This window comes from Crotalus tigris, unplaced genomic scaffold, assembly GCF_016545835.1.
Source record: "Crotalus tigris isolate CLP2741 ecotype Arizona unplaced genomic scaffold, ASM1654583v1 scf7180000017536.10889498, whole genome shotgun sequence".
Taxonomy (NCBI): domain Eukaryota; kingdom Metazoa; phylum Chordata; class Lepidosauria; order Squamata; family Viperidae; genus Crotalus; species Crotalus tigris.
In genome coordinates this window covers 2,473,241-2,501,119 of record NW_024096460.1, presented here as the reverse complement: position 1 = coordinate 2,501,119, position 27,879 = coordinate 2,473,241, and the positions used below count along the sequence as shown (strand labels likewise).

Below are 27,879 nucleotides of genomic sequence, written 5' to 3'. Positions count from 1 at the left end.
CGCTTGCGCATTGCATGATTTCCTGAGTGGTTGGCGACCGCGGCCATTTTGTAGACCCTTTAGTTCAACGCCCCCCTCCCCCCTCAGCGTTCTACTGAATCCTACCTCGGGGGCTGCCGAGGCCTAAGAAAAAACGAGAGGCCTGAGGCGGTTCGTTTTTTATTTATTTATTTAATAGCGTCTCGGAGTCTTCATACGCTTCCTCCCCCTTCGGTGCAACATCCTGGCTCTGCCTGGGAGCAGCTTTCCCGTAGCATGATGGAAGACGACGGACAGCCCAAGACCCTGTGAGTGGGGCGGGGATGGGTTGGCCGCTGGGTAGGTGGGTCAAGAAGCGATGACAGGAGGGGATCTGCAAGGTGGATTCTCTGAAGGAGCGTTTGGAGGGAGACGGGTCAAGAAAGCGGGACTGGAGGTTATGGAGGGGAATCGCGACAAGAGAAGGAAATATACCTCGCCTCAATTTATAGGAAAGACACAGGTTACATAAGAATTGGAGGGTTCCCCTTCTCTCACAAAATGTCACAAGGGCGGGTGATAAATTGTGCAGGATGTAAACTCAGAGTAGACTCGAGGGTGGATGTTCTTTGTAACGGTGGAGGTGTGTGAAAAGTTTTTGTTTTTTAACAAAATGTGTAGATCGGTAGCTTAGTATTCACATTGCACCGGCAATTTGATAATGTTGGTGTGCCTGGATTGTTACCATGAGGGCCATTGCCTTTTGCCAAATGGTAGGGCTTGGCATATGCTGTAGGTTTGGCCTTCCCTCCAGCAGTAGAAAAGTTTTGTAAAGTAATATTGACTCATCATGAGGGATGTCCATAAGGTAGGAAACACATTGCCAATTAAATAAGGCTGGGAAACACCAGAGGAAAATTGATGTATCTGTGAATAGGTATGTATTTAAAGACTTATAAAGTTGCTTAACTCATCCTTGGGATTCTGGGCAGCCTACAACAAAAACACATCATCGTCATACAACCAGCACCTACTATATAAACACACAATCTAAAATGTGAAATATGACAACCAAGCACAGACCATAATAAACCTTAGAGGGGAGCTTCCACTCAAATGATCCCAAATACCTGAGAAAGAGCCAGGTCTTAAGAATTTTTCTAAAGACAAGGAGAGTGGGTGCCTGTCCTATATAGGTTGTCCTTAACTTATGACCACAATTGAGCCCAAAATTTCTATTGCTAAGTGAGACATTTGCCCCATATTATGACCTTTCCTGCTATGATTGTTAAGTGAATCATTGCAGAGTTAAGTTAGTAGCACAGTTTTTAAGTGAATCTGATTCCCCATTGACTTTGCTTATCAGAAGGTCACAAAAAGTGATCACATGAGCCTGGGACCATGCAGCTGTCATAAATATAAGTCAGTTGCCAAGTGTCTGAAATTTCATCACATGATCTTCAGGATCCTGCAATAGTCGTGTGAAAAACAGTTAAGTCACTTTTTAGTGCCATTGTAACTTCGAATGGTCACTAAACAAACTATTGTAAGTTGAGGACTGCCTGTATTAGGGGTAGATCATTTCAGAGGGCAGGGACAACCACAGGAAAGACATGCTTTAGGTCCAATAAAATGACAGTTTAAAAGAAGCAGTCTTCCCTGTTGGAGTATATGGGACAGGGAGATGGAGAAGGTAATCCCTCAAGTAATATTAGTAAGATGTAATATTTAATAATGACATATTAAGAAATTGCAAGGTTTGGAGCTCAGAAAGTTTGAATAATGTAACAAGTAAAAGGAATATAACTTTTATTGCAAAATAAACCACTTTGCAAGTGAAAATTGGAGGGTCCTAGTTGAAGAGGATATGCTCAACAAAAATATGTAAAAAGCATTGCAGAAATCAGAACAGTAAAACATGATAGTCGTGATGCTTTATCACAAGAATAAAATCAAAATCCCAAGACGCCATTTTGTAAGTTCAATTGAAAATTTACAAAATAACGAAAGCTTGTGAATTTTATTGGCTTAGATAGGAGGAACTAGAAAAAAGAGGGAAATATGTAATTGATTTTTAAGTCATTTTTGTTCTGGGTTACATGCTTAGATGAAGTAGTGATGAGCTTCCAGACAAGCAAAATCAGATGCAGAATAGCATTAGGTTAAGCTTGGGGAAAGTGTATAAAAATTTGTAAATTTGCTGTTTAAGAAAGTATAGTTTAGCTATTAAACTTAGAATTGTTCCACATAGATTCCTAGCTGATGAAAGACAGAGAACTTAACTTGATAATATCTGTTATTAACAAAACTGATAAAATTCTATGTCTGCTACTAATTTGTAAATTTTAGTGGAGTAAAAAAGTGAAAAATTGAATTTAAGAACTCTTGAGAGTATATAAATCAATTCACTACATTTCTACTTAGTGCATGGTAATATGTTTTAAATATTCTAAGAAAGTATAATAGTTATGAAGGATAAAAATGTTCTGTGCATGAATCATGTCCACTGAACTGTACATTTTTAATTTTTTATTAAAGTTTACATTGCAAAGATAAGATTAATACAAACTAAGAAAATTACAAAAGAGAAAAGTGCAGGAAAAAAAGAAATATATTAAAGAAAAAAGACAATTATAATGAAATAACTTCCCCTTCATCATGACAAGAGCAAAAAAATTCAGTAACTTATATCACCTTGGAGATTACAGTGCTACAAAAGATCTCTTCTTCCCATATCTGGTCTCTTATCTATAGACAAATTCATTCAGCCCTAATCAGTGGAAGTCCTATAAGGGTTACCGGAAACAACAACATAATTTAACCAAACGGATAAACTAGTTTCATATTTTTTCCCTTGCTTTTAATAATCTTGATCATTTATCCTTTTGAATAATGTCCCATAACTTGATTTTTTTCATTTTCTCTTTGTCTCGTCTCAGAAATTCCTTCAAAACTTTAATATGTCTCTTTTGTAAATCCAAAATAGGAAAGTTATCCAACTTGCTCTTCTGGTTTGTTTTTTGTATATCCCTTTTAATTGTTAAGACATTAGCTGTTTTCATTTCTATAGCCAATGTAAAATAAAGCATAATGGTCCATTAACTCATATACCAGTTTCAGATGTTTTGTTCTGTTATGATTCAAATTGCAGCCATTCCACATAGAAAAAGTATTTTGCATATTCCATTCTGTTTTAGCTGCTGTAAATGTTGTCTTATTTCTTAGATTTGGGATATTTTCAGTTGTTCTAGTGTCATAGTCAGTATAGAAGGACTATTTTCCTATTGCTGTAAAGGGAAGAATATGGGGGAGGGATTTAGGGCAAAGCAGTAGGCATTCAAGAAGCTAATGTCACAGGAAGCCATTTTAGATTTAGTTACCACTAGAGCAGGGGTGTCAAACTGCAGGCCCGCGGACCGGATGCGTCATGCCGAAACTGCCCCACCCCAGCTCCGGCAATGGGGAAAAAGTCATAATATGTCGCGACACGAGTTTGACACCCCTGCACTAGAGAAAGGCCGAGTGGAATCTTGAAAGCAAACTGTACTCCTCAGCTGATGCTTGATGCTTCTGCAGGTTGTGACTGCTGATAAGTAATTGGTTTTCTGCCTGTATCTGAGACAATCTCCACAGCTTATTCCAGTTTAGTTAGGTACACTAGTAGTCTGTTGATTTTAGTTAGAAGTAGAAAGGCATCCTCCTCAGTCCTTATTCCTTGCTTTTCAAAACAGACTTCTTTTGAATTAAAAGAACTTAATATTCTAGAGCAGATTATATGGTAAACACCTCCTCCCCCCATTACTGCTGCTTGGACATTGAATTGGTGCAACAATTTACCTCCCTTAAAATAATTTTCTGCTTCCTCAATAGACTTTCTCAATCTTTTACTTCAATCTCCATACCTTTTCAGAAATCCACCTACTGCCCAGAAATTGCCAGTGTCTATAAGATATTAAATAACTTGGGGTACAATCAGTGCATTCGTATGTTGGAGAAGTCATACACAACAAGTCCGTAGCTCAGTTCCTGAGAGCCTAGCCTACATGTGGGCTTATTTAGTCTCTGTGCATTTGAATTCCAATAGGATTCATCAATCCTTCAATGGCTTCTCACCCCATCCTCAACCCTACTGACTCGACCTATTTTATGCATGGCCAGTCATAATGTTCCGGGATTCAGTGTCTAACCCACCCGGGTCAAATGGTATACTGACTGAAAAGTCTTTTGGACTCATCACACATATAGCATGGAGATGATGCTATAGTCAGCAAGCTATATAGAAGAAAAAGACTATATTCATAATGTCATTACCTGAACGATAACTGTCTTTTTTGTAGGCAAGCTGGATTTTGTGTTGGTGTGTTAATGTGTGCGGCGTTAATAAATTTAAATAAAAATAGATGGAATGCCAGAGGTGTGTGCTTATGCATATACTTGCGCCATTTTGTTTAAGTTCGCACACAAGTGATGTAAATACAAAAGTGCACATTGCTTTGATCTGCTGTTTAAAGGTATGTATTCAATGCAGTGTATATGCATTTGACTGCTACTGATGGTGTTATTCAGGCTGCTTTAATATACGTAATGAATGTTTTCATCTTCAAAATCTTTCTGAAAGCTTCACAGTCAAGAACATGTAGAAAGTACACATACCTAAATAAATTCAATAAGTCTGTTTTTTTTACCAACAATTTCTATGCTGGTGGCATATTTTCATTGTTCGTTCTTTTATATTTTTTTGGCTGAATGCATTTAAAAAGCAAAGGCTATCTGCTAAGTTGGAAATGGAGTTTTTGCATTAGTGTTGTTATTCATACTCATTGTGCTACATTGCATTATCTTGTGCCCTTTTGGTTATGGAAACTTCAGAGTGCATTTCAGTTTGCAAAAATAATTAAGCCCTGTAGCTTTCTAAGCTTAGATACGTGAATATACTTCAGCCCATACTGTTAATGCAAGCCATAGTACATTTTGTTTAAAGGTATTTTTGAATTTATTGGTTTTGACTTACTTGCTTTAGGTTTGTTAGTACTTCAAGCATAAAAAGAAAAGTTTTTTTTGCTGAGAAGAGTATGTGACTCATGAGTAATCTTTTGTTCTGTTGAATATTGTAAATGTAATGTGCTACAATGTAGTACAGATATATTTATAGAGTGTTAATGCTATATGATGGATATTTTGTGCTTCCCAAAATGAATCCCCAAGGAAAAAAATGATAAAGCTTATTTTAGTCGACTGAAAACTGTCCATGTTCCTTTCACACTTAGCTTTGGTATAACAATAGATATTTGGAAAGGGAAGTATATTTAAAATATTAAAAAAACTATCTTTAATGATTGGAGTTAATTTAGTACTTTTATTCTAGGGTGTTCGTCTGTCCTGGATGACTTAATTAGTTGAAAAGCACAGAGCCGTCCTCCTCGTGCTCCTTTCAGTTAAAATACTAATATTCCTCTGGCAAATGCTGCTCCAGATTTCAAGGAAGGCTATGCCATATTTGGCCTAAAATGTAGATGCTCACTAGTTGATAGCAAAAATTAAAGTAAGCAGCTGAGGCTGAATAAATATTCATTAGAGCTGTTTGATTGTGGCAATGCATATGAACCACACATTTCAAATCCTCATGATAGCTGCTACATGAATGTGCATGTACATATATGCATATATAGCCTGAGAGCGGTATACAGAATAACTTCAAGAGCTTGGGAAAAGGTATGGGTATTTCAGTAATTCATAACAGGCATTTCTTGCACATTCCTACACATTGCTAAGGAACTATATTATAGGATTTTCACAGTCCTAATATTGACCAATCCTGTGCTAATTTATGTCCATAAAAGTAAAAAAATTACTTTTATTGTAGAATACATTTTTATAGACTACAGGTTCAAAATCTTTGTAATTCAGCAAATTATTATTCAGCTTCTTACTCAGTGGGTTAAGAATTGAATGTAGTATTTTCTCTTATTCTAATCTATATCTTGACTTCAGGAATTTATTCAGATTAGTTCTGGATATCTATCTCCCATTTTCTCTTCCTTCCCAAAATATACTAGCATTGTATATGGTATCATTGAGTTTCAAGCACTTTGGGAGTATTCTGAGTCAAAACAGAGTTTCCACACCCTTTAAATTGTGTTTGGTATTCATCAAGCAGTCAGTGCAATATTTTCTGGACAGGGAATTTGTAGTTCAATTAGATTTGAACCAATTTCATTTAGTTTACAACACTTGCTGTGTTTGAGACTTCGATATTAATTGCCAAGTTGCACCAGTGGCCAACCTACTTTCCCATTGTTATTTCTAACACATTGCAGATGCAAAGTTATAATTTGAAAGCTTGAATGCTTTGTTATATTTAAGGTAATCTTAACAAAAGCAGTGTATTACAAACTTGGTTTTAAGTAGGAGTTGATAGATTATTGTGACTATGTCCCTAATATCCCTCGAGAAGATGAGGAATCCTTCCTCTAATGCATTTCCTCAGGAAGAGAAGCTTTTCTCTTAAATATTTCACCTCCTGTGATCCATATATTTACAGGATGCTCAGATACAAGAAAATGCAGATATTTCTCAAAGTATTATATATGTATATACATCAAGCGATTCCTTTTCAGACTAATGTTATGCAAGCTGCAGACAAAGAGTGGTGCAGTACTGATCAAGAAAATTTAAAGATGGTAAAGAAAAGCAGGTCTAACTATAATTTAGGTCAAGGAAAGGATGTTTCTATAATGTCTGTGTTTAGATCAAACTTTATGAAGATTTCAGACATCTTGCCTTATCTCTGTTTTTAAACTTAGAGTTTTAATACCACATTTCTCATCCTTTTATCAAATCCTGTGGGTGTAGGAAGACCTGGGAATGGGCAGCACCAGCACAGGAAGGCCAGAGAATGGATGGTGCAGTAGAGCATGAGTGCAGAAAGGTCAGGGGGACTTACCAGAGTGACTTACAATTGTCTTTGTCAGCTCATGCGTGAAACTTCATTTGTGCGACTGGTAGGTGCTTGCACGTTGTACCTGCTGCTCACACGGAACTATCCTCTCTCCACCCCGCCTATCCGCCAAGCCGGAAAGGTTGGGGACCGCTGATGAGTTTTATCAAACTCAAATGGGAGCCCTAATGGTGCAATGGTTAGAATGCAATATTGCAAAGTAACTCTGCCTACAGTCTGGCATTTGATATTGATTGGCTTGAGGTTGACTCAGCCTTCCATTCTTCTGAGGTCGGTAAAATAAGGACCCAGATTGTTGAGGGCAATATGTTAAACTGCTTAGAGCAGGGTGTCACATAGAAGCCGCACCAACCCATTGCCGGCAATAGCAAAATAGTCCCGATACGTTGTGCGACGTCATGTGACATCGCGAGTTTGACATGTCTGGCTTAGAGAGTGCTGTAAAGCACTATGAAGCAGTATATGAATCTATGTCAGTGATTCTCAACCTTTTTAATGCCGCGACTCCAACCGGTTGTAAGTCGAGGACTACCCAACTGGTCGTAAGTCGAGGACTTTCCCTGCCCGGGAGCGCCGTGCATGTGTGGTGCCGCCCCCTGAGCCGGCCGAGGCGTAGCTGGCAAACGGCAGAGATGGCGCAGGCCGACCACCGCCTGAGCCACCAGCTGGCACAGCCCAAGGGAGGTAAGGCACCCGCCGGGCCCCACGCGCGCCAGCAACCCTCCCTGCGCCTGCCAGCCTCCCACCTCCCACCCCTGGCCCTCTTTTATTTACATTTTTAGTAGTTGCTCAGCAGGGAGGGGTGGAAACTTCCAGACAGCTCACCTTCGCTGCAGACAACTTGCAGCACCATTTGCAGAATGGGACTTTTGGTGGGCTCAGCAGGGCAGCGACAGCCTGGACAATTCCTATTGGCTTTTGAAAGCCAATAGAATTAGACTCTATTCAAGAGAGTCTATTCTATTGGCTTTCAAAAGCCAATAGAATAAAAGGGAGTAGCACAGCTAAGGAAAAGGGGGGGGAAAATGGCGGACTGCATTGTTTGGTGACCCCCGTGAAATGGTCATTCGACCCCAAATGGGGTCCCCACCCACAGGTTGAGAACTACTGGTCTAAGTGCTATTGCTGTTGCTAAATAGAAATGGGGGTCATTAAACTATAGATAAGATGATAAGATAAGATAACCTTTATTATCATTTTTTATTTTATTATTTTATTTATTGTCATATAAGGGCTGCATTTTGACTTGGGAAGCCACATATTTATATTTTTTATTAATACATTAAAATCAGGTAGGAATTAGACATAACTACTACATAGAAAATATATTTTTACAAATTTGACTTTGTTTTCAATGTTTGCGTATGGAGAAAATCTATATGGTTGCTAGTTATCAAATTTTAATGGTACAGTTTGTGTCTGTGTGTGTTTGTGCGTGCATGCGTATTTCCAAATTCCACTCTGACCCTCTCCTGACCTACTGCCAAATTATTGCACATATCTCTGTGCAATGTTCCCTCTAATTTCTGATATACCATACGCAGGAAATAATTGTTTTCTGAGCTTTTCCCAAACCAAGTATTGCACATACTTGAAGAGCCATGGTGGTGCAGTGATTAGAATGCAGTATTTCAGGCTACTTCTGCTGGTTGCCAGCAGTTCGGCAGTTCGATTCTCACCGAGTCAAGGTTGACTCAGCCTCCCATCCTTCCGAGGTCGGTAAAATGAGGACCCAGATTGTTGGGGACAATAGGCTGACTCTGTAAACCGCTTAGAGAGGGCTATAAAGCACTGTGAAGCGGTATATAAATCTAAGTGCTATTGCTATCTCAATATGAGACTGAGTAAATTGTAGATATTTGTAACAGACATGTTAAAATGAAAACTTAATAGTATGTCATATTTTCACTTGAAAGTTGTGTGCCTCTGTTGTTTTGGATTCCTGGCAGCTTTTCCCTGCACTTCTCTTAGCAGTCTTTTTCAGAAGTGATTTGGCAGTTCTTCTCTTCCTAGGAATGAGACTGCCCCAAGATCACCCAGCTGGCATTGTACTAAATGCAGGACTAGTACTATCTACTTCTTGTCTGATACTTCAACCACTAATATCAAACTGGCTCTGTGCATATGAGGTTACAAATGATAACATAACCTTTAGTCCAGTGGTTCTCAACCTGTGGGTCGGGACCCCATTTGGGGTCGAACGACCATTTCATGGGGGTCGCCAAACAACGAAGTCCGCCATTTTTTCCCCCTTTTCCTTAGCTGTGCTACTCCCTTTTATTCTATTGGCTTTTGAAAGCCAATAGAATAGACTCTCTTGAATAGAGTCTAATTCTATTGGCTTTCAAAAGCCAATAGGAATTGTCCAGGCTGTCTCTGCCCTGCTGAGCCCGCCAAAAGTCCCATTCTGCAAACGATGCTGCACCAGTTGAGTAGTCCTCAACTTACGACCGGTTGAGTAGTTCTTGACTTACGACCGGTTGGGGGTCGCGGCATTAAAAAGGTTGAGAACCACTGCTCTAGTCACTTACTAGCCTCCAGAAATGGTGAATGCTCCAACACTGGAAGTGTTTAAGAAGAGACTGGACAGCCATCTGTTCGAAATAGTGTAGGGTTTCCTGCCTGAGCAGGGGGTTGGACTCGATGACCTCCAAGGTCCCTTCCAACTATTATTATTATTATTATTATTATTATTATTATTATTATTATGGATCATCGCACAGTCAGCCAGATGTTCAGACTGGATTTGGCATTTTGTCTGCCTATCGAGTCCTTACCCAGGACCTGGGATAGGCAGATGTGGATGGTATTACAGATATCGTCGTAGGATAGAAGCAGTTCCTAGTAAGGCCGCCTTTTGCAATTGACTAATAGCGAATTTGTCAATGCCAGTGGTGTTCAAGTAGTGCTCCAGTTGTTTTGGGATTGCACCCAAGGAGCCTATTACTATTGGTACTACCCTTGCCACAGTCTTTCTATTTCTATTTGTAGGTCTTTGTATTTTGTTATCTTCTCCAGTTCTTTCTCGTCTATTCTGCTGTCTCCAGGCACTGCCACGTCCACTATCCAGACTTTTTTGTCTTTATTATCGACAATTGTTAAGTCTGGGGTGTTATGTTGCAGGTGCTTGTCTGTTTGAATTCTGAAGTCCCAGAGCAGTTTAATTTTATCATTTTCTATGACTTTCTCTATTTTATGATCCCACCATTTTTTGCTTACAGGCAAATATTATTATTATTATTATTATTATTATTATTACTTTTTGCCATTGCTGGCAATGGGGTGGGTGCAGTTTTGCTATGATGTATCCGGCCCACGGGCCATCAGTTTGACACCCTGGCTTAATTGCACCAGCAGGGTCACTTGGTGCTACTGTAGTCTAGTGCTCCTATTCAGTTCACAACATGGCAGTGCTAAGCAGTCCTCACTGTTGCAGTTAAAGCAAGGTGATGAACTTTGGTAGGATTCCTCACAAATCATGAGCCTGGGATTTTATGTTAGTTGGTGATTAAATGTATTATTTATTTTTACAATTTAATAGATATGTTTTATTTTATTTTATTCTGTTCAATATTTCCCAATTGCATTTTAGTCTGGTTTCAGCCTCACTCAGGAGTATTGTGGCTGCAAGAGGTCCATGGAATCATATTCTTTACACCTTTGATATAGAGGATCCACATGTCTGTTTTTTCAGAACAGTACAAGAGTTCTAGCCTTTGTTGGACTTTTATTTTTTCAGCTATAGTCAAATTATTCTCCAGAATCTTAAGGCAGTATATCCCAAACCTTTGAGTAAAATGATTAAACTCTGCGTGTGAAATTAAACCTCTAATGAATTTTGACACTGAGTAAAAATAAGTGCTATATTGCCATGCTGGTTATCATATAAATTAACGTTTTAAATGCTTATTTGAAAGAAATAAGAAATTTCTATTTCATTATATTTCTATTTCACTGCAGAATATTGTGTAATATTAAGAATATTTATTCTATTCGAGAACATACAGAAGTTATAATACTGTCTCTATTCAAAGGGTTTAGTGAGGTCTCTAAATGTATATAGGATTATAATTTTTATTACTGATTTTTTACATTTAAGATCAAATAATTTGTGCATTTTTGAATAGAAATGAAAGATTGTTGCAGAAAATTTGCAAAAACTTAATGTTAAGAATTTCAAGAATATTAAATAAAATTATTGGCTTATTTATTATACTTCATTTATGATAATGTTATATTCAAAAGTAGAAAGTACAGGGATTCTTGAGTTATTACCATTCGCTCCGTGACCATTGAAATTATGACAGTATTGACCAAAAGAACTTACAACTTTGCCCAAAGTCATAGCCATTGAAGCACCTCATGGTCTCATGATAACATTTTGGCAGCTCGCCCACACTTACATTAATTCATTCCATCTGCCTATCTCACCCCTTGAACTAGCCTACCTGGGGCATTTGAGGCTTTCATGGACTGCTGTGACTTTGTACTACAATGCAGTACCACCCCGATCTTGCACATGGCCTGCACCAGGCCTTCTGGGGCCTCCCCCACCCTCTAAAGCACCTTCATGCTCCTTACTTAGAATTCCATCTGTTTAATGACAACAACCAGGACTTGCAGTTATTGAGTGAAGTGGTCATGAGACATCTCTTTTAACATCTGCGTTGTTCAATGACTGATACTCTAGTTCCAGTTGTGAGGGATCGTGGGTTATTACCAATGAAAACAGTATATAGTAGTGTTTTTACTTATTGTGTTGAACTGAGCTTTCAGAGATCCTTTATTTTTTTTTTCCTATGCAACTCTGAAATATACATTGATTAGAATTCCGTATCATGATGCTGCTACAGGTCAGCATTATATTCTGTCAGGTTCAGTGTTCCCAGCTTCCCCTGTTTGAAGCATTACAAATAAATTCTGGTACTATATAAGAATATATTCTTGCTTTGACTTCTTTTGTATTTGCATATAAACAGGATATGATATAAGTAAGCAAAAGATTTATGTATATTGTGAAAATATATGTACAATTTGGTTTTTTTTTTTCCTCTTGGAAGTTTCCTTCACAACCAGAAAAATACCGCTTCTAAATTTTCACAACTATTTTTTAGTTCTGAATGTAACGTTTGCCAGAATTCTTTCAAAATGACACAATTGTACATACATTTATTTTTCCTCTACTAAAAAGCTTGAACAAAATTGCCTACTTTTTAATTTTAAAGGGTAATGGTTTATATTCTTAGAAGATTTCTTCTAAAAAAATATAAAATGCACATTTTTGTTTCTAGGTGCCTGCCTTGCTTTTTTCAACTTGTAAAGATCTATCTATCGAAAGGCAATATGTCGTACATCATATTGGTAGCATTAATCTGCTTAAAAATAGCAAATAAATAATTGTTCCTGTACCTAAGCTATCAGAATATTGAGAGAAAGGTCATGTTTAATGGTGGATCTGGGAAGTATTTCCGAACAGGATGGGGACAGAATTTAATAATTCTACCTTCTGTGTCATTAAAATTTGACAAATGGGAGAAACTTTTATGTAAGAGTCAGTATTATATAGTGCTTGAGGTATCAGGCTAGAAAGTAGAAGACCAAGAATTCTTGACCTTCCTTAGGCATATAGCCACCTGGGTGACCTTGGGCCGGTTACACTCTGTGAGTCCTAGAAGTGGGTAATGGCAAACCACTTCTGAAATCTTCCCAAGGAAATTGCAAGGACTTGTCCAGGCAGTTGCACACACCCACACAAAAGAAAGCTTTATGGAGACTTTGGGACTTTATCCAAGACATGGAGGTATACATTGTGCATTCTTGCTTTATACCTTAATTAGCTAACTGCATGCGATTTTTCACTGGCAATGTTTTGTAATTATAATGAAGAACTTCAGAATTAAAATGTTTTTGATTAACAGAGTGTATGTAATGTATTTGTAAGTATTATGGCATGTTTGTAAAATTGATTTTTTATATCTTTAGAATATCTTGGCAAGACATAAATTAATGGCATTAATATTACCTTTTCTTTTCTATATCTAGCTATGTAGGAAATCTTTCCAGAGATGTGACCGAAGTCCTTATACTTCAATTATTCAGCCAAATTGGACCTTGCAAAAGCTGTAAAATGATAACAGAGGTAATATGTTCTCACAATCTAATTTATATGAGATATCTTAACATTTCACATAAAAGCAGTTATTAATTCTGCTTTTTTAAAAAACATCAAGATTGCAATACGAAATAAGAGTTTAATTTAGGAGGACTCCTATGCTAGCATTGACTAGGATTGTTGCCTTAGTTAATTGATTTAACTGACAAATTTTGATTAACTAGAAAAAGGTTTCTTGTATATAATATATGCTTATTGATTCCTCTTGGCACCAGAAAGATTGCTTCTGTCTCTTGTAAAATATATGCTTAGATTAACTACAACTATACTCTTTCAAATGAAGGCAGGAAGGAATATTCTCTACAAGATAATTCAGGCTGTATACGTTATTTAGAGCAGGGCTTTTCAACCAGTGGTACAGGTACCACCTATGGTACATTGGCACCTGGCAGGTGGTATGCGACCATCCCAGAAAAGTGGTAGCAGGGGAGGGGAATGAGCTGAACCAGTGGCAGCACTGCACAAGCATGGGCGAGAGATGGCTGGAGCTGCAGGGCTGTCAGGGCTCAGCGGAAGCGCCAGGATCAGTGCCGCTTTCCAGCTGATCGGCGCTTCTTTGGGGCTGTCAGGGCTCAGTGGAAATGCCAGGATCAGCGCCAAGCTCCAGCTGGAGCTAAGCACTGATCCTGGTGCTTCTGCTGAGCCCTGAAGAAGCGCTGATCAGCTGGAAAGCAGCACTGATCCTGGCACTTCTGCTGAGGCCAGAAGAAGCGCCGATCAGCTGGAATGTTGCAGCATCTCCAGGGTCTTGTGATTTACATTCAGATGCTTGGCAACTGATTCATATTTATGACGGTCACAGTGTCCCAGGGTCATGTGAAGTGACCAAAACCTGCTTCAACCACCCAGCAGACGGGGGGAATAAAAACCAACCCACCCCATCCCTGCTGCCAATCCTCAACAGAAATGCTCACAACAATGAAAACCTTGGACAGGAGAAAGAGCGCCGCCGGGCAGGAAGGCAGGTGTCTTGCTCAGTTGTGGCTTGGGGGGGGCACTTTTTTCAGGGCCATTGTAACTTTGAACAGTCACTAAGTGAACTGTTGTAAATCGAGGACTACCTGTACTTTATCACTTTTTTTCCTTTTTTTTTTTTTTTTGGTCATCAAGTTTTTGACACTTTGCTAGGCGACTGATGGTACTCGGATACTGCCATATCCTAAAAGTGGTTGTTGTTGTTAATTGCGAAGTCGTATCCGACCCATCGTGACCCCATGGACAACGTTCCTCCAGCTCTTCCTGTCCTCTACCATCTTCTGGAGTCCATTTAAGTTCACACCTACTGCTTCAGTGACTGCATCCAGTCATCTCATTCTATGTCGTCCCCTTCTATTGCCCTCAATCTTTCCCAGCATTAGGCCCTTCTCCAGTGAGTCCTTCCTTCTCATTAGGTGGCCAAAGTATTTGAGTTTCAACTTCAGGATCTGGCCTTCTAAAAAGCAGCCGGGGTTGATCTCTTCTAGGACTGACCGGTTTGAACGCCTTGCAGTCCAAGGGATTCGCAGGAGTCTTCTCCAGCACCATAGTTCAAAGGCCTCAATTCTTTGGCGCTCAGCCTTTCTTATGGTCCAACTTTCACAGCCATACATTGCAACTGGGAAAACCATGGCCTGGACTATACGCACTTTTGTTGGCAGGGTGATGTCTCTGCTTTTTAGTATGCTGTCTAGATTTGCCATAGCTTTCCTCCCCAGGAGCAAGCGTCTTTTAATTTCTTGGCTGCAGTCCCCATCTGAGGTGATCTTGGAGCCCAGAAAAATAAAATCTGTCACTACCTCCATTTCTTCCCCATCTATTTGCCAGGAATTGAGAGGGCCGGATGCCATGATTTTGGTTTTCTTAATGTTGAGTTTCAAGCCAACTTTTGCACTCTCCTTCTTCACCCGCATCAAGAGGCTCTTTAGTTCCTCTTCACTTTCTGCCATTAGAGTGGTATCATCTGCATATCTTAGGTTGTTGATATTTCTCCCAGCAATCTTAATTCCAACTTTTGATTCATCTAGCCCTGCCTTTCTCATGATGTGCTCTGCATATAAGTTAAATAGGCAGGGCGACAGTATACAGCCTTGCCGGACTCCTTTTCCAATTTTGAACCAATCAGTGGTTCCGTGTCCAGTTCTCACTGTTGCTTCTTGACCCGCATATAGGTTTCTCAAGAGACAAATAAGATGGTCTGGTATTCCCATCTCTTTAAGAACTTGCCACAATTTGTTGTGATCCGCCCAATCAAAGGCTATAGCATAGTCAATGAAGCAGAAGTAGATGTTTTTCTGGAACTCCCTAGCTTTCTCCATGATCCAGCGTATGTTGGCAATTTGATCTCTAGTTCCTCTGCCTCTTCGAAATCCTGCCTGTACTTCTGGTAGCCTAAAAGTGGTACAATGGGTGAAAAGGTTGAAAAGCCCTGATTTAGAGATTATCTCGATGGTAACTTTTTCCTACTTTGTGACAGAAAAAGGATAAAGAATCTAAGCAATTTCTTATTAGGGACTACTATGAATATTAGTCATTACAAAGAAAAACAGTTGGTTGCAATTATGGTTTTTAGGTATCTTTATTTGAATAATTTTTACTTTGTTAATAGTTTCAGATGAACATCACAATAAAAACATGTTTTATTAGTATTTAGCTTTGCTTTTCTGCAGTCCCATGCATGACCAAAATGTTTCTTTTTAGAGAGGATAGAACTTCAAAAACAGAGAACCAATATTGTGTATTGGACTATTGAAATTTACCTGACTGGGATTTATTTAGTAATTTTCAACAAGTTGTATTTTTCTTTATTAAAAGGAATTTTTTATTTTAATGTTACCAAAAGGCTAGAATATGGATTTTGAAGTCCTATGTATATAAGTCCTGTGTATGTTATATATACATAAATGATAGAAATTAGTATTTACGATCTACCATTTTCTTTCCTTTTTTATTAAATTGAGATTTTGTGGGAATATATAGTCGTTTGAAATTAGATTCTTTTTAAGTGCTAAGAAACTAGGAGTATAAAACCTAGAAGCTGCATAATATTCCTCCTTTTTTATTTTAATAGTTCCAGGGAAGAGATTTATTCAAGTACTGGAACTTTTTTAATCCTGGAGGATTATTTGTAAATGTGTTGAAATTACAACAGACACAGTCCAATAATATTACTTGCAATTTTGAAAATAATCATCTTGATCAACTTTTACTAGTTTATAGCCATTGGCTGGCTCTCATACCATCTGAAATCATGTTCATTTTTAGCTAAGTGTGATGTCTTTAACTTTTACCACAGTTTTCTCAATATTGATAACAATCTGTCTTGCATACATGGTAAAATCAAAGGAAATATATTTCTGATCTTAATTCCAAATTCATATTCTGATTTTTTTGATTGCAGTTTCAAAGGGATCCTTATATATTATCAATAAAACAGAATGGCACAATAGATAGTTCATTAGAAATTTAGACCAAAATATTTTTGTTGGTACATGAATAGTGTTCTTCCCCAGATTACTGAACATTGTTATATGTAACTGGTAATATTTAGTTTGCATTTTATTATTTATTTATTTATTAAATGTAATATATCTATATATATAAAACTTGATTTATTAAAATATGAAGCTAAAATCAAATAATTTTAAATGATTTACTGCATTTTGCTGTAATTTTCTAACCTACATTCTTGCTTTTAATGCCTTGTGAAATCTGAAAAGATCACACACAAATCTGGGCTTTGAAATTGGTAAGTACATGGAGCTGAACATGTTTGCAAAGGAAATAGCTCCAGTTATCATCAAGCCCTTTTTTCCTTCAAACCTTACTTAATTCTATTTGTAAAATTTACAGGAACGAATGAACCATTTCAGAAGCATACATGTGTGTAACCTAACATAGTAAATGTAATCTTATTCCAAGTGTCTTTTGGATCCAGTTTGATAGAAGCTAGCAGCATTAGTTTTGACATGTTCAGAGGTTAATTTTGTTGATAATTCCAGTTAGGACGTCAGCCTGCAGTTAAACTTCTTGATTCTGAGTCTGTAATCCATCATGTCATCTAAACAGTGTGATGAATTTTCAAGAAATGCTGTTTTGAATTGAACCTGCACTTTAATACTTGATGGCCTCTGGATGTAATTTTATGGATGCTATAATTTGAGATATTGTTTTGGCAGAACAGACAACAATTCTTACAGCTACTTTATAAACACTTATAATAATATTTTTTTCTAGCTTTAAATAATATATTTTCCTGGATTTTCTTCTCAGCAACCCGATAGCAGAAGAGTCAACTCTTCTGTTGGATTTTCTGTTTTGCAGCATACAAGCAATGACCCTTATTGCTTTGTGGAATTTTATGAACACAGGGATGCAGCTGCTGCATTAGCTGCTATGAATGGGAGAAAAATTTTGGGAAAGGTACGTTGCAAAAGAAAAAAGAATGACATGTAGCAAATTAAGTAAATAGGTTATTTCATGGCAAGGATTTTTGTCCCGGTTTTTAATTAGAAATACCTTGAAACAATGTTTCTATAAAGAGAAACACTCACTTTGTTGGAATTGAGCCTGTACAACCTCTTCACTGACATAAAAATTATGCCAGTAATGATATTTTTTTCATTATTTTTAGGAAGTAAAAGTTAACTGGGCAACAACACCAAGTAGTCAAAAAAAAGATACTTCAAGTAAGTAATATGTTCTGAAGCAACACTACAAGTAAGTCATGTATTCAGTTGAATTGCATTCATTGCTTTACTTTGGCAGTATAAGAAAGCTAAAGTTTTTCCATTTATATTTTTTTCCTCCAGATCATTTTCATGTATTTGTGGGAGATTTAAGTCCAGAAATAACAACAGAAGATATTAAGTCAGCATTTGCTCCTTTTGGTAAAATATCGTAAGTACCGTACTTTTACCTTAAATCATTAACACAAACAGAATCAAAAAACAAGACTGTTCTTCTCTTAAGTCACTATCGCTTATTAGCATAGAATTGTTTACATAATGGCATATGAATGGTGTAGAATTATCTTCTCCTTCTATTGCATTATATTATTCCACCTAAATATGAATAAGGTTTCTGCATCAGTTCTGTTAAAAGCTATGTGCTTTTCACACTTGCAAATCCATATGCATTTTTATGGGCTGGGATGTGTTGTGGGCAAATGAAACCTGTTGATTCTTGTGGCTTATAGAGCATTGTCTGATAGAAGCTGGAAATGTCTGATAGTTATATACAATAGGTAGTATTGGACTGTGTCTAAGTTAACATAGCCAGTTGTAAAACTTCATTGATTGCATTTTTGAAATGTAGCACTACATTTAGGATTTTTAAATTTGAAATTAAAATTCGTATCTTTAGATAAACTTTTAAATAAAGAAGTTTTGTTTTAATGATACATTAATTATGACAATCAAGGGTATCTTTCTCTGTTGACAATAGAACATTGGGACTAAATTTCCAAATATCTATAGCTTTGCAAATGAACATTTTAAACTTTGCAAGTGTTCCTTCAGGTGCTATAGTATGTGTGTTTCTTTTGTTATTTAATCTAGTTTCTTGAAAAATTTTCTATTGTTTTCTTTGTCTTTTTAACAACATCAGAACAAACCCTGAACATCTTGTGTTACTTTACAGGAATATATTTCTGCTATAAAGCATATTTTCTCTATGTTTTCTCATATTTTCAAATGCAACAAAGTCTTATTTTGTCTGTTTGATTTACTTTGCTTTTTATTTCAATGCGGTAAGTACTGGTACTGTTTGCAAGCCAATTTTAAAAGATTTAATACAGGTTGCTATTTCTCAATCTTGATTTATACCTGAGACCTGCAGTTTTTCTAAAGTCCAAGTCACAATTAAAAGTAATAGCATTCTGATTATTTTGCAGAATTGCTCATAAGAATGGACAGGATCTTGAAGCTAACTGCAAGGAACTGTGCACACTGGAACTCAGTTGTAGATTTTTTTTCTCATTTCTATTTATTCTTATTATACATTATTTATATATACATATCTTAGTATTTACATTTTAACATTCTATATTCAGTGCAGTTCTATATTTCCAATCATTTTAACTTACTCACTAAAAATTATGTGTAAAATTTGTTGTCTTCATATTGGTGAACTTAGCATTGTTGTTAGTTATATTCTCCTTTCTTAAATTTCTGAAAATGTCAATTTTTCAAAATTTACAGCTGCCCAAACTCCAAAATGATGGTAGAGAATTGACCAAGAAAAATAAAGAAATCTGTTAACAGGCCATGTATGCCTTTTAATTCCTATTTTTTTCCTCTTTTTCAATTTTTTAATATTTCATATTTTATATCACTAGGCAGAGGGCATTTATTTAGAAAATGCATGGTAAACCTAGTTAGAAATGTTACAGTAATTTATAGTTCAGTAAACCTTAGAAGACCCTAGTCAGTAGATAATTAGAAAAGGAAATTCTGTTCCTTTTAAAATTTCAAATTTGAACAATTTGTAGAAAGTGCAGGATATATGAATAGGTTGCATGTTTATTACATGTTATTTTTTATTTTTGTCCTACTGCTTTTTTCTAACAGGTAAAGAAGTATTAGGCAGAATTAGGAATGGTTATAGTTAGGGATTACTGAGTTTATAATAGGGAAAACTATGCTCACAATACAGTGTGTGTGGTTCCTTTTAGTTTTTATTTTGAATATCTATAATATTTCCTCATATAACTGTGCTTCTCTTCCCAGGGATGCACGAGTAGTTAAAGATATGACAACAGGAAAATCAAAAGGATATGGTTTTGTATCATTTTATAATAAATTGGTGAGTATATTGAATAATATAAATCATTGCTTCATATTTTGTGAGCCTAATTTATGAAGGATGCAATACAAGCAGGCAGACATTTCTAGCATGCTAGTGCATAGCCTATTTTTATAACCCGTTGGTTATGTGAAAGGCAGAAATTTTTATAACTTAATTATGAGGTTGAGTAATGTTATATTGATCCTTTAGACAAGAGACAGAAATATATGCCAATTTTTAATCTTACTAGTAATTGAGTACAGATATATTTTGCAGGGCAGTTACTTCCTATGGAAATAAGGAGACTGTGTTGGGATATACATGATATATTGTCAGTCTCTACCTAAAAGTGTCCTAAACATATTGAGTTCTCCAAATGTGAGGTGGAATATTAGTGGCCTTCCAGATGTTGCTGAACTAGAATTCTCAGAAGCCCAACTAATATGGCCAATGGTGAAAACTATTGGAAACTCAAATTCAGCAGCATCTGGAAGCCACAGCCCCTATCTTCTTCATTCAGTGTAAGTATTAATTCCCTTACATTAATTTTCCAGAAAAGCTATTAGTACCTAAATTGGTTATTTTTATATTTTCTGAGCAAAACACAAAGGAATAAAACAGAATGTATATTTTAATTCTCTTATTTCTAATTTATGACTCATTTTTGTCCATGTGGTTTTTTTAAAAAATTAGGATGCAGAAAATGCAATTGTGCACATGGGAGGCCAGTGGTTAGGAGGTCGTCAGATCAGAACTAACTGGGCAACACGAAAGCCACCTGCTCCTAAAAGTACACAAGAAAGTAAGTGAATTTGGGCAAAAATGAAATTCCATTTTTAATTATATTAACAGAGTGATTTATAATAGATTACTTCTGTCTATATAAATTTTTGACAGCAATATTGAATATGGATATTTAATATTTTGCATCTTTTCTTGATATTACAAATGTATGTACAGTTCCATAGTTTTTGTAATATTTGCTTTTGTGCATATAATTTTTCAGGGTTTGTTTATATGCTGTTCTATCTTATTTTTGTGAGTTTGGGCAGGTAACCAGAAATTGAAACTTGGAAACAATTAAAAAATTGCAACCATATTTACCATATGTTGATGGACAGCCTCATCCAGCAGCTTCATGTATATGGCAGATAGGAGCAAGAGGCATCTTGCAAAGTAAAAGTGCTGCTTGATCTCTCTGCCCCCCTCGACTCACATGCACACTGATTGGAACCAGTTCAGAAGAAAGGGAACCACTATAATTCTATGCCTTCTACTCTCAGTCCTGGGGCTGTTCAGAAATGTATTAAAAGGTGCTGAGAGATCAAGGAAGGCCAGAATGTATTTACAGCCTAGTATTACCAACAGGTGTGATCAGTGCTATCTCACTGCTATAACCAGATCTGAATGCCAGCTAAAAAAGTCCAAATAATCCATTTCTTCCAGAGGTCTCTGAACTGCAAGCTGGTCATCTTTTCAGTGACCTTCCCTAAAGAAGGAAAGATGGAGGCTGGATAAAAATATTGTCCAGTTCTTTTGGGTCTAATATCTTCTTGAGAGAATGGGCAACTTCTTTCACAATAGGTGTAAACCACTCTTGCATTAACTACTGCTGGGATTCAACTGCCTCACTTTCTGGAGACTTTGACCAAGTAGATGAACTATGAATCAAAAATACAGATAGCCCAGCTTACAGCTTTGAGGACTCAGACCATTTCATCAGAATTAAGACATTCAAACTACTCTCAGATAACTAGGCAAGACTATCTTCAAGCAGCTCTAAGATTTGTATACCTAGAGGCCAAGCAAAACCAAGCAACCAACCAATCTGGCAGGTGCCTAGAATAGTTTTCATAGTGATCCTGCAAATATTCCCTTTGTTCTTCCTTAACAAAGAGGAACTGGCTCACCTTAAATACAGCTGTCAGTCAGTCCATCTACATGACAAGGGCACTTCCCTTCCCAATATTTTGCCATCCTTATTGCCAGGAGATAATTTGAAAAGTGTTGAGTTTAGGGCCTTTCCAGTTTACAAATATAGTAGACTGTGATATTGTGACATATTGTATGTTCATTAAATGCAAATAACAGAAAAAAAGTTATATCTTGCAGACAACACAAAACAACTGAGATTTGAGGATGTAGTAAATCAGTCAAGCCCCAAAAACTGTACTGTCTATTGTGGAGGAATTGCCTCTGGATTAACAGGTGGGAGTCACATTCATCTTTGCAAAGTTTTTAGTGAACTACTGAATACTCACATGACTAACACAGATCTTAATGTTTTTAGATCAGTTGATGAGACAGACATTCTCCCCTTTTGGGCAAATTGTGGAAACCAGAGCTTTTCCAGTTAAAGGCTATTCTTTTGTGAGGTAGGAGAATTATCATTATGTGCTCTGAACTTAACATAGTACCATGTTGGCAACAAGCAAACATCTAACTATATTTTAGCTATCACTTTTGATCATAATTGTACCTCTATAATGTAGTCTTTGATTTATGACCATAATTGAGACCAGAATGTTGCTTCCTGAGTGAAGCAGACATTAAGCAAGATGTCATGTGACCACTCAACTACTGCAATGCTAGGTCCTCTGGTTGCAGTGGTAAGTAACCTCATGGGTTGTTAAGCAGACATAATCTAAGGTAAGGAGCATGGGTTTATTAGAGCAGGGCTTTTCAACCTTTTCACCCATTGTTCCACATTTAGGATATGGCAACATCCGAGTACCACCAGGCGCCTAGAAAGGTGTCAAAAACTTGACCCCCCAAAAAGGGAAAAAAGTGATAAAGTACAAGTAGTCCTCGACTTACAACAGTTCGCTTAGTGACTGTTTGAAGTTACAATGGCACTGAAAAAAGTACCTCCAAGCCACAGCTGAGCAAGACACCTGCCTGCCCATCCAGTGGCGCTCTTCCTCCTGTCCGAGGTTTTCATTGTTGTGAGCATTTCTGTTGAGGATTGGCAGTGGGGGTGGGGTGGGGGAGTGTTTGGTTTTTATACCCCCCCCCCCCGGCTGCTGGGTGGTTGCAGCAGGTTTTGGTCACTTCACATGACACTGTGACCGTCATAAATATGAATCAGTTGCCAAGCATCTGAATATAAATCACAAGACCCCGGAGATGCTGCAACATTTCAGCTGATCGGCGCTTCTTCAGGGCTCAGCAGAAGTGCCAGGATCAGTGCTGCTTTCTAGCTGATCGGCGCTTCTGGGCTCAACAGAAGCACCAGGATCAGCGCTGAGCTCCAGCTGGAGCCTGGCACTGATCCTGGCGCTTCCACTGAGCCCCGACAGCCCCGAAGAAGCGGTGATCAGCTGGAAAGCGGCACTGATCCTGGCGCTTCCACTGAGCCCTGCAGCTCCAGCCATCTCTCGCTCAGGCTTGTGCAGTGCTGCCACTGGTTCAGTTCATTCCCCTCCCCTGCTACCACTTTTCTAGGATGGTCGCGTACCACCTGCCAGGTGCCAATGTACCGCAGGTTGTACCCGTACCACTGGTTGAAAAGCCCTGTATTAGAGGGATAGGGAAGGCTTCACACAATATGGAGAATGACATTTCTAAATTATCATGAGTATGGAGCCTGCTTGGACAGTGGCATGAGGAGACCTCAGTAGGAAAGCCAAACCTTCAGCACTGGAGAAAAACTAAAGGGGTAAATGGGATCCTTGCATGCACTGGTGGAGTAGGAAGCAGGCTGAAGCCTCCTGGGCCTGGTGAGCAAAGGCCGAGATTCCTGGCCATGGTTAGCCAGGGACCAGTTGAAGTCCTACAGGCCATGGCAGTTTGATATGGAGGGAGATACAGGCAGACAAGGACATTTGCAGGACCCCTGTGGTCATAAATGTGCACGGACTGCGAAGCACCTTAATTTTCAGCATGTGACCCTAAGGGCATTGCAACAGCCATAGCTTTGGGCATATGTTGCAAATCCTTTTGTTCAGGACTGATGTAATTTTGAACAATCACTGAACAAATGATGTAAGTCAAGAACTACCTGTAACATCAATAATTATGTCAGGTTTCTTGATGTTGTGGGTGGGTGTGCGTGTCTGTGCTCCAGTAAGTTTGCATCTTTGTAGGATATAAGCTTAAGTCCAGGAAGTCTCCCATTTTGTTCATCTGTAAACCATATTTTTGTAAAATATTTACGAAAGGAAATACAGAAAATATTATCCAATATCATGTATGTTAAAAAGAAATGGAGCCTTAAAATTATGGAATTATATTAAGAAGTTATCGAAGTAAATGGCATACCTAATTATTTTTAAAAAAATTTAAATACATTGGTTCCTTAAAGACTGAACTTAATCTCACTGGATGATTACCCGTAGATAACTATGTACATTGAAGCAATTGACTCCTTCACTATTGAAATATACTTGGTATATTCTTTAAGAAAATACTTGTTGCTGTTAAGTTCCATAATGGTACATATATATCGGGTTTAGTGATAGGCTGATAGCCTTTTACTATACTGTATCTTCTGATACAGTAAACTATTGATAAATGAATTATTTCATTCTTGTTAAATCAGTCCTACAGGGTTAGAGCAGGATAATATAGTAACATTTTACTTCATGCCATTTTTTTGGCCTCAGGTTTTCAACTCACGAAAGTGCAGCACATGCGATTGTTTCAGTCAATGGAACTACAATTGAAGGGCATGTTGTTAAATGCTATTGGGGCAAAGAAACACCGGATACAACAAAAGACTTCCAGCAGGTAATTGGTAGACTAGCATTAAAGTGTTGTATTTCTATACCCTCTGTGTTCAAAATCAGTGAAATCGGTGCATGGAATCTTATACATTAAAATCCCACATGGAATTTAACTTTAGACATTGAATGTTACTTTTGGCTTTTTCTCCATTTTTCTCATAAGCATATATTGATTTTTTATTTTTTTGTTTATCTAAAATAATGATTTAAGGTGGAGTACAGTCAATGGGGACAGTGGAGTCAGGTTTATGGGAATCCACAGCAATATGGGCAATATGTGACAAATGGATGGCAAGTGCCATCTTATGGAATGTATGGTCAAGCATGGAATCAACAAGGCTTTGGCATTGAGTAAGTACTTCTGTTCAGAAATTGATACTTGCATATGTAATTTTCCTCTGATATGAACTCTGATATTTGCTTGTGCATCACTAAGACAAATGTTTTTGTTTCTAAAGTAGTGGTTTGTTATTTTTTGTTTTTAAAGTAATAGAAAAAGCAAAAGAAACAAAACACAAAGATAATATACATTATAAAAATACATAAATGCTTAAAATAAGTGAAAAATAGAGAATATGCTGCAAGAACAATAAAGTTACAATTCTATATAATTAATATAGTCATACAGAGAGAGAGATGAATCTTATGCTTTTTTTAAGGTAATATACTTTGTATAAATCAGTTCCATATTTCTTTATAAATGTGTATATATTATACAAAGTTTACATCTATAGGCAATCTACTCATAGGTAGCAAGTGTAATCAGACCTTCAATCTACTGAGTACATGGAGCGATACATTTATCTTTCCAAGATGCAATATCAGTCTTTTAATTATAAAAAGGGACACAGAAAATCCATTTATGTTATCCAGTTATCAAATTTCATGTACTAAGTATGTAAGTCAAGAAAATATCCCTGAAAATTTTAGCTTTTGTTACAGTCACATTTATTTAGTTCATTACTTTCTCCCAAACTTTAATAATTAAAAAACTGTAAAAATGTCTAAATTTTACATTATAAAAATTTAAAGAAGCATTGGTCTTGTTAATCTCCAACAAAATACAGTTCTATACAAATGCAATAGATAAATTCAAAATATTAGTTTTCATTATATAAATTGTAGGTTAAGGTCCACCGCCACTCTAGATAAAGAAGTTAAGACAATAATTGTCTAGGCCAGGCATGTCAAACTGCCGGCCTGTGGGCCGGATATGTCACACCAAAACCATGCCCACCTCATTGCCGGCAATGGGGAAAAAGTCCCGATACGTCACACGACGTCACATGACATCGCGAGTTTGACATGCCTGGTCTAGGCAATATAGAAAGCCCTAATTCTTTATTCTACTCATCTCTTACTATTTTCATGTTAAATTGATTTATTGATAACAAATATAAACTAATGTGTAAACTAATGATAGGTTTTTAGTTTTAAAAGATTTAATCAATTATTCTAGTATTTTGTGTGTCTGAGAAATTGAAAACGCTGCTGGTCCATACAATGCTGTTAACGTAGCTATAATATTTTACATCTAATAGATATTTGTCTCTTAGCTCAGTATATATTAAAATTCATCTGTATCATGTTTCTAAAGTAAAGTATTAATTTTCATCTAAGTATGAATTTCTGGAGGAAGACTGATTGATTATAATGCTATATGAGTGAGCAGCAGTGAACCGTAGATTTGCAAAATCAAAATCATATGCAGCCATAACCTAAACAAAATGGGTTGCACTAACTTAATATGCACGTTTTTTTTTTCAGTAAGTTCAGTGAGTTCCGTTCTATTCAGTTAAATTCAAGATGTAAATGCAAATCAGGACCGCTTAAGGTATCTGATTGCTAAAGCTAAATTTGGCTGTTAGTAATTTGAATTTTCATAACTAAATTTGTAATAATGAAGTAAACGCTTTGAGTTGCAATTTATCCCACTTTACCTTGAATTGAATCCAAATCTATATGTTATCCAGTACAGCACTCTACCTTTCAGTTGCTATTCTGAATAAATTGTTTACCAAATACAACAGAAAAAAATCTGCTAATTAGTTTGTTTTGCGAGGTAATTCTGGGGAATGCTGTATATATTTATTAATACAAGTAATATTTCAGTCATGTTTAAAGGATTACAAGGGATTAATTTTCATCACCTAGCAATGGGTATTATTATGGTTAAAATTGAAACAGACAAGAATAATTACAATTTTCTTTTCTTAAACTAGTCAAACACCACCTGCAACCTGGATGAGTGGATTTGTTGCTCAGCCTGCCCAGGGACAAGCTGCTCCGGTAATACCTAATCAGGCTGGCTATGGTATGGCAAGTTACCAAACACAGTGAGCTAGAACTCTGCTTAGAAGTGTGATTTCAAGACAGGTTTCATTTTCCAGTGATTTTTCTGAAGCCTGAAATACAGACACTGGGGAGACGAGGGAAAGGAGGCAAAAGGGGAGGGGGCCAAGAGAGAGAGAGAAAGAAAAAAATATTTATTTTGAAGAATGAAAATGTTTGGACCTTTAACACAGCATTTGCTTTGATGAAGGACACAAATATCTTCAATTTATGCCTTTTTAAGTTTTGTTCATGATGGATATGAACAGGTTTTCTTTATGTACAAAATTTAAAATAAAGTCATTGAAAACAATTCTGACTGCACAATTTGATATGTTGGGAAGAAATGTTTAACATTGTGGTTCCATTTTCTTTTGTCTTCAGCATTTTATAATAGCTTTTGGGGAAAAAACATTAAATATGCTTTTAATTGAAAATTAAATCCTGATGTTTTTCTGTGGACCAAAGATTGCATCAAAAGCAACAATATATCCTTCATTAATTTCAGAGCCATCATTCAGAACAAATATTCATGGAAATATTTTTTAATTAATTTTGAAATATTTGAAGAAACTTAAATCTGGTGTAAATATTTTGGTTTGGTCTGATAAACATTGTTATACTGTAGTACTATCTGATATTTCTGTTCACATCCAGAAGAAAATTAATAGCTTTTCAAATTTAATTTACTTAAAGCACAGATTTGCTTTTAATTTAGAGGTCCTTTTTAATTTGCCCCTTTACATTACTGCTTGCAGTGTTCAGTATGCTCAAAAATAGAAGTAGTAATTTTATAAGAAAATGATTTCATTCTGCTGCTTTTCTGCAGTGAAGTAAAATAAATGAACCATATACTTTCAAAACTAGCTACTACATAGAGTGAAAAAAATATTCAAAAAGCCTTATTTTTAAATTGATAATTCCTTTTATCAACAGAAAACAGATTATTTTACTTTATGCTACTTACAGTGTAA

The 27,879-nt window shown here is 36.8% G+C and overlaps 1 protein-coding gene across 4 annotated transcripts; it reads left to right on the top strand.

Moving 5' to 3' along the window:
- Positions 1-27,218, top strand: TIAL1 (TIA1 cytotoxic granule associated RNA binding protein like 1). Of its 4 annotated transcripts, none has more exons than XM_039319196.1 (12): positions 1-287; positions 12,959-13,055; positions 17,388-17,486; positions 17,698-17,752; positions 17,876-17,963; positions 19,793-19,868; positions 20,544-20,652; positions 21,963-22,058; positions 22,141-22,225; positions 24,455-24,578; positions 24,786-24,925; positions 26,797-27,218. In XM_039319196.1, exons 1-12 carry the CDS (start codon positions 256-258, stop codon positions 26,912-26,914), a joined length of 1,119 nt encoding a protein of 372 aa, XP_039175130.1. In that variant the 5' UTR covers positions 1-255; the 3' UTR covers positions 26,915-27,218. The 4 variants fall into 4 exon arrangements, with proteins under 4 accessions (XP_039175130.1, XP_039174343.1, XP_039175952.1 ...); XM_039318409.1 differs by having other exon boundaries at positions 5-287; positions 17,337-17,486; XM_039320018.1 differs by lacking the exon at positions 17,388-17,486 and having other exon boundaries at positions 8-287.
- The last annotated feature ends 661 nt before the right edge of the window (positions 27,219-27,879 follow it).